Genomic DNA, 7,997 nt, shown 5'->3' on the forward strand with positions numbered 1-7,997 from the left:
AAAAACTTCGCTCTGTGTTAGATCGTCTAATATATGTATAGTGTCTAATGTATAGTGTCTATTATCTATGGTCTATTTACAAAGAAAGACTTACCCATGTACTACTTTTGTCCCGGTGAAACCGCAGACCAGCTTTTTTTATACTTTTGGTACCTAGATACCAAAACTCCATTTTGATCCAGCAGACAAACTATATAATATAGTTTTGTTGGACATTTTTGATGTCATAAAAAATTACAATGTACCGTTAAGAACAATAAAAAAAGTATATGTACAAACGCCAGTAGGTGAACCTAGCCGAATCTGTAAAATTCTACCTCTCGAACATTAACCAACCGCTATTTAATTGTATTAAGGTTGAAAATCGACTGAAGAAATTTGACAGATTGAGGTAGGTCTGTACCCAGATACCAATATCACTACATGTAGACTGCACATCAGTGGTAACTGTCATGCACCTTAACACAATAGTATTAAGTACGATTTTCCTATAAAACTGTTACCACTGACCTGTAGTTGACTTTACTGTATTTTTTATGATTATTAATAAAAGGTAGGTATCGATTATTTAAATCGATTCTGTAGACAGTCCCGATTTTCCCTTACAACATGGATAATTTATGATGATGACTTTATTAAAGCAAACTTGGGCTCAGTGTTTGCCACAAAAAGGCAGTGTAGCTCAATTTGACCTTTTTTGTATTATGAATATTTTTGATAAGCAATGATTAATTACTGCTTGTGTCAGTCAGAGGGGATTTTTTTTTTGGCTTTTTGGGGTTTTTATAACAAGACTTTCTCTTTATAATATCACGCTTGTTAAAAAGGAGATATAGGCAGGGGTAGGTCTGATCGAGAAATATTCACTTAGCACATTGAAAAATAAAATAAGAAATAATAGCATGTCAAGGTATGTATGCAACACTTATAAACAGCTAAAAACATTAAATGTGAAAGTTCTGTCTGTTCATCTGACGAGCTTTCACCCCAAAACTACGGAACCAATTTAAATTAAATCTGTTACAGTAATAGGTCAGAGCCTGAGAACGGACATACTTTTTTACCCAATTGTGGGAAGTACAAAGAAAAAAAGATTATTTTCAAATAAATTTATTTTTTAAACGATATTTTTTTATCATTATGTCGTATCACAAAGATATCTAGTACCTACCTATTTAAGTTGTACCTATTTTTTTAATTACAATTTTAATACAAATTCTTAGGAGTCCACATTCACAATAGAACACATTTTTATTTGAATGTTTAATATCGGAAATATTTTACCTGCAAGTGGTCTTTATAAAAATTAAAAGATTAGCCATCGTACTAACAAATATATATATGATGATATGAATGATATATAGTATGATGAGATCAATGTAAATATTAAGTTTTAAATTTTCTTATTACAAAAAATTAAACCGCATCAAAATCGGTTCAACTTACGTGAAATAATCACGCACAACCATTCATACACAGGTCAAACTAAGAACCTTCTTCTTTATTTGAAGTCGGTAAAAAATCAGCATATTGAAAGGTAACACTTTCTCCTAAAGGATTATCACTATCCTCATTTGCATTATGGACTTCAATAGCAATTGGTTCATTTTTTATCCTAACCGAAGTTACAGTTTCCACTTCTCTTAATATTTCTAGCACCCGCGACCTAAAATGCAATTTTTGGCTATTGTTAAATTTTCTAATCATTGGCGCTAAAGAATTAAAAAAGTTCTGATCATCTTCGGCAAGAAGTAAATACGACTTCGATTCAAATTTGGCACTCAAAATGTTCAAAAGTTTCGTTTCAAATTCCGACATGTTATTATCACTTTTTCTTTTTCTACCTCTAGGAGCTGGGGATCCATTTCCTTTTGCTCTTTTCTTTTGTGGTTGTACTAAAGGATATTCTCTATCAGAATTAGATGGTCCTGGTCCACAGTATACAACGGTACTATCAGTATTATCAACAACATTGGTACTGACTTCAGAATCATCAGGATTCGTTTCGTCTTCATTCATGTCCATATTAAAATCTATATCTTCAGTATCATCGTCATCATTTGAAAGTGTTGTAGTATCTTCTTCATCAAGTTGTGTCTCTTCTTCGGGGACATAATTGCCGAAAACGCCATTTCTTTTATTTTCTTCTTCATAGTCTTTGACTTTTTGGAGAAATGTTAGTATGTCATAGTGTACGTAGTTCGATTTGCCTCTGTACGTGAATTTTTTTCCGTTGTCATTTATGCACTTCATGAATGCATCTCTGGCTGTCTTCCATCTTGCTTGCACGGCCTTCGCTGTAAAAGAAAAAAAAAAACATTTTTAATAATATTCATTTCTTTCTTACACATTTAAACTACGCCATCTAATCCCAAACTAAGTCGATTTTGTAAGATATAGGCAAGTTAATTTAATATTTCCTAAATACATAGGCACATTTTTATACATAATAATACTGTGATATCTAAATAAATCAAACATCCATTTTTATGCACACAAATGGTTGATCCATGTGGGAATTGAACCCGTGACCTCTAACGGCGTGACCAGCTGAACCAACTACTGCGCTGTTTTGTTGTGTTATTTTATTTGTTTAAAAAAATACCTTTTATATTTATGAAACACAATAAGGCGTAGGTTAGATTTAATCACTCATTTGACATTGGTGAAAATTAAGCAAGATAAATATAAATTTTAGATGAGGTATATATTTATACACAAATCATAGAAATAAGATATTATTCGTAGATTTAGAAAAAAAAGACTAAATCGAACGGGTCAAAATTAAACATTAGTAAAGACGTCTGAATCAGAACATTTAGTTTCAGTTACACACTATCTTCACAGTGTATTTAAAGAGAATAATCACTGTTTAAAAAAAAAACAAAGTGAAATAAATTGTTAACGACTACTATAATAAACACACTTTCATGCAGAATTACTTATAACATTTTGTAGTAACACTACAAGGAATTTGACAGGGTAAATAACAATATGTTTTTTTTCTACCAATACACGGATTACGCACACAATACAATCTCTTATAAAACCACCACTGTGTCCTTTACCTAACTTGCACGGCGCAACTATGCGGCCGTGCAATCACCCTACATAAACTACCGTTGCAAGAAAGAGACGGTATCTATAGTTATCGCAGTCCGCTCGCCAATACTTCGATAACCTCTGATAAGACAGACGAAAATGATCCTTACGTTAATAGCGATAAGGTTGCATTTCAAAAAACGTTGATCGAGTGATCGTTTTTACCCAACTATGCTAGAAAGAGTGCAATGTTTAAACATGCATATAACACTGATCTATGTATAAAAAAAAAGAAATTCTTAAGGAAAATTTCAACTTACCGATTAAAGTCTGCTCTTCAAAAGGTCGCTTATTGAATTTAGGTATAACCGCCATACAAATCTCGTACCACGCGTGTTGTTTCGCGAACTTATCACCGTATTGTGCGTTTCTTGGGTTCCATAAACATTCGCGGACCTTCACTAGTTTAATCACGTCATCCGTGTGGAAACTTCTGTACACCATTTTGTTTTGATATTGGATATACGATCCGCGAGTGAAGTTAGGCGTCTGCGCGCGGAGAGGGGCGCGTATTACTGACGCGGAGTGTAGCGAGGCACGCGTACGGCGGGACGGCAACCGCGTCGTACGGTCCGCGCTGTTGCCAGCTGAGACAACGGAGCGGCAACGGCGCGGTGAATGAGGTAATCGGGTAATCGCTGCGTTGCCGCTGTTCAATGAGCGCGATTCTGCTTTTTAAATATCGAATTTTTTTGGCGCGGTTTTTTTTAATTTGTTCTCTTGCAAAATAATAACACACATCTGTTGTCGATACCTGTGGGACACTATTTTTAAATAAATGTTTACTTTTAGAATTAATATTGAATAAATTAATATATGATAAATAAATGTACTTACAAAAAAAAAAAACACATTTATTAATAAGTACTAAAATAACAAAAAAAAAAATTGATTGTTTCAAGAATAGGTATTGAATTGATCTGAAAAATCATTTCACTGTTTTAATGCTACACTTTTCCCGAGTACCTATAAGTAGACTATATTCTATAGCGGTAGGGACAATAGATCCACGGGACGCAGGCAAGAAGCAAGAAGTTAAATCAGTAAGGTACCTACCTAATAAGTAAACACCAATAAAAAAAAATGCCAAAATCACAAAGGTACCTATTTATAATATTTTAATTTGCGTAGATGGTACCTAGTATAAAAGAGTTTCAATGAGTGCATTATCTTATCTTTGCGAAATAATCGTTCGGATAATGCTTGTCGAACGTTTATCGAACTCCGACCTCGCAACAGTTAAGTGATTGACCTGTTTCGCACTTAACGGATTCATGTAGGAATATCGTATGGGTATTTTAATTGAATAGTAAGCTATCTCCATATGTATTTCAGTAAGTATTAAAAAAAAATATGTTGTCATTAGAACTAAGAGCGTGTGAATCGAAAACTGGGAAATGGGTCAAATGAAGATTCAAGATTTTGTTACATACTACAAAGTTATTTACAAGTGAAGCTAATAATTATAAGCGTGTTAAAATTAAGTAATGCGATTTTTCGTCGTAATTTTGTATAATAAAAACGGTCTCCCTATCCAAACAAAATGCTTAGGCTTTGTTCGGATTATATTTAGCAGATGGTTTATTTGAAGTTTGCACAAAATTGGTTGAGCAGTTCTTCATTAATTATATTTATATTTCTTTTTAATCTAACTTTATACGTAGCGAAGCACTTTCGATTCTTTAGAACACTCCAGTCGCATATCAGATTAGTACAATGCGAACAAACAAACAAGTACCTATAGTGCAGTCATTGAAGCATTATTGCTACGATTTTTTTTACTGTGAACCGATTTGCATGAAATTTTGGAATTATATAGGTTCATCTTACCCTTAACCTTAAAAGTGAATATGATTTGAACTCCGCCACCCCCCCTGGGGGTGGTTGCCACCCCTTCTTTGGGGTGAATATTTTTTTTGCAAAATAACCTCGGATATCGATAGAAGACCTAATTTTAAGCAAAAGTTGTCTTTAAAGTTTTAAAAAAAATCCAATACTTTTCAAGTTATTGGCAATTGAAAATTCGCAATTTTTTCACGTTTTTCATCGGTTTTTTGCAAATATCTCCAAAAATATACGTTTTATCGAAAATGTATAAAGAACAAAATTGTAGCAGGTAAAACAACGAACAACTTGTTTTTTTATAAAATGTCCTAAGTGCAATATTAAGCTAGATATTAAAGATCAAAGCCGTTTTTTATTTTGTCTGAAATTTAATCGTTGTGGTCAATGCCATGTAGCGGCGAGTAGATGCATTTTATAAATTCTAATAAAAATGGGTTTTGTAGTGCTTGAAATAAGCTTTAAGATGAGCACTATTAAAAGTCTTTTGCACGTAAAATAAGTGAGCTGTATTGCAAATAAGGGGAGCATCTTATATTTTTTCTTTTAAATCAATGGGTTTCATAAGTGCCATTTCCACCAAAATTAAAATTAATCGTATTCCGCCTAGGATTAACTTTATTATGAAGAGTTTGATAGATAGTATCAGTTTGGCTGCTTCAGGACAGATATTTTTCAAAAAAGTCGCGATTAACGAAAAGAACAAAATTTCAAATTAAAGAAAAACCCACTTGTTTTTCATAATATCTCAAAAATTACGACAGATACGTATAAAAGTGTACTGATAAAAAAATTAGGTATTTTTCTGACAAACAATTAGGTTTGTTTGTTTTTTCTGTCGAACAAAAATTGGCGGAGATATGATTGTTTAAAGAGCGCGTGGCAGCGCAATCACAGCCTCTCTTAAGCTCTTTAACCCTTCACCGTTTTAGAAAAAAGTTCTTTACTATATATTGCAATGATGGATGTTGTAGCTCTCTTAATTACTTTTACAGTGGTTTTTTATAAATTCTGATAGCATGAAAATTGAAGGAGTTACGGTCCAAAAACTTGTCATATTTTTTTCTACTTAGTAACTGAAAACTTCGGAGTATCAATATTTGGAGCAATGTGAAAGTAGGCAGTATAATAAAGAGTCACAACTATTGTAATGTGTTTATATGTAACCGGAAAATAATAAAACTCGTAAATTGATCAACTTACTAAAATAATAGATGGCATAAACTACGTCGATTAAATTTCAGACAAAATAAAAAACGGCTTTGATCTTTAATATCTAGCTTAATATTGCACTTAGAACAGTTTATAAAAAAACAAATTATTCGTTGTTTTACCTGCTACAATTTTGTTCTTTATACATTTTCGATAAAACGTATATTTTTGGAGATATTTGCAAAAAACCGATGAAAAACGTGAAAAAATTGCGAATTTTCAATTGCCAATAACTTGAAAAGTATTGGATTTTTTTTAAACTTTAAAGACAACTTATGCTTAAAATTAGGTCTTCTATCGATATCCGAGGTTATTTTGCAAAAAAAATATTCACCCCAAAGAAGGGGTGGCAACCACCCCCAGGGGGGGGGTGGCGGAGTTCAAATCATATTCACTTTTGAAGTTAAGGGTAGGATGAACCTAATTCCAAAATTTCATGCAAATCGGTTCACAGCAAAAAAATTCGGAGGTTAGACCGTATTTTTCGCTTCAATGACTGCACTACTATTCAGGTTTTTATATGATTAAGTTAAGACTAAAGGTGCTTACATCCTGTAAATTATATTATCTTCCGTAGAAGAAGATGTGACGAAAATTTTGCAAACATATTTATCGACCTACTTATTTATCGAAACAACAAAGTAGGTGAGAATTGCGAAAATATAATTCCTTCTGTGGTAAAATTTACTGGCTCAATGAGAGAGGTAACATTGAAATATAAATTCTCATTTACACCGTTATTTTTTCTTTGAGAATAGGTCAGATGGCTCATAAATAAGGTGAAAATTGTGGGAATTTATCTGATTATGTACAAATGGTTTCCGAAAATATGAAGTCCCAAGTAGCTACAAAAGTTTTTGTCCGGGCCTTTTATTTCATAAAGAAATATACTTTTTCTTTCAGCTTTTTAGGACTGAAGACTAGGAATAAATAATGATGATAAGGAATTAAATAATCACTTATAATACCACAAGAGCTTCAAAATTATCGGGTATTTTCCCTGAAAAACTTGACGACTTTATTTGTTTGCAGGGAACCTTGAGGGAAATGCCAGATAATTATGAAGCTCGTGTGGTATTCGGGAGATTATTTTTCCGTCCCAAATGTCGGCCACAACCTGTCAGTTTGACGTAGCAACGACCAGAGAAAATATTCAAAAAATTTTCAGTATAATACCATGTAGGTTGTACCACGTGACGTCGAATGGTGCAATTCTATTGGTCGATATTTGGGTCGGAAAAATAATCAAAAATTAATTATTGATATCAACGAGTGCACATGAATATCATTGTTCTGTAAATTTCAGTACAAATTGACATTAAAAGCAAGTTTTTACAACTGTAAAATCAGGATACATAACAAGGCAGCTGAAAGAGAAAAATTAACGCGATAAAGGGCATTCTCAACAAACAATAGAGACGGAATAATGAAACCAGAACCAGTGAGCTAGTCTCAATGTACTTAATCTAGATTTGGGCGACAAAGCGATCCGTCTTGATCCAAGACAATCGTGGGGCATTAAACGCGATTAATATCTAACTATTGTTTTGATTTAGCTGAGATTAATATGTTATCTTTGTTTAGGAGACAGGTTTAGTGACAAAGTGATGGTTAGGAGATGATTTTACGCCTGTTAACGTTGAAGATAGGCAGAATTCTGCAGATAATTCTGTGATTGTGTACGATCTTTCTAACCTAACCTAATAAGCCCTAGTAACTTGTAAGTAACTACTACGTAAAGAGGTTTTATGTGTGTAAAGAAAGCGGGGGAGTTATACTTTTATGTGTAAATGCATTGCACAATGTCTATGTATGCGTTTCCTCGGGGGCGCTTAGTAGTG

At 33.1% G+C, this 7,997-nt stretch overlaps 1 protein-coding gene across 1 annotated transcript; it reads right to left on the bottom strand.

The window, feature by feature from the left end:
- Positions 1–1,094: 1,094 nt before the first annotated feature.
- On the bottom strand, positions 1,095–3,631 carry LOC124642464. Its single transcript, XM_047180894.1, has 2 exons — positions 3,363–3,631; positions 1,095–2,297 (listed from the first exon to the last, which is right to left on the bottom strand). The coding sequence occupies exons 1-2, from the start codon at positions 3,544–3,546 to the stop codon at positions 1,486–1,488; spliced, it is 996 nt and encodes a 331-aa protein (XP_047036850.1). The 5' UTR covers positions 3,547–3,631; the 3' UTR covers positions 1,095–1,485.
- Between the last annotated feature and the right edge of the window lie 4,366 nt (positions 3,632–7,997).

Source organism: Helicoverpa zea, chromosome 24 (assembly GCF_022581195.2).
Source record: "Helicoverpa zea isolate HzStark_Cry1AcR chromosome 24, ilHelZeax1.1, whole genome shotgun sequence".
NCBI classification, from domain to species: Eukaryota; Metazoa; Arthropoda; class Insecta; order Lepidoptera; family Noctuidae; genus Helicoverpa; species Helicoverpa zea.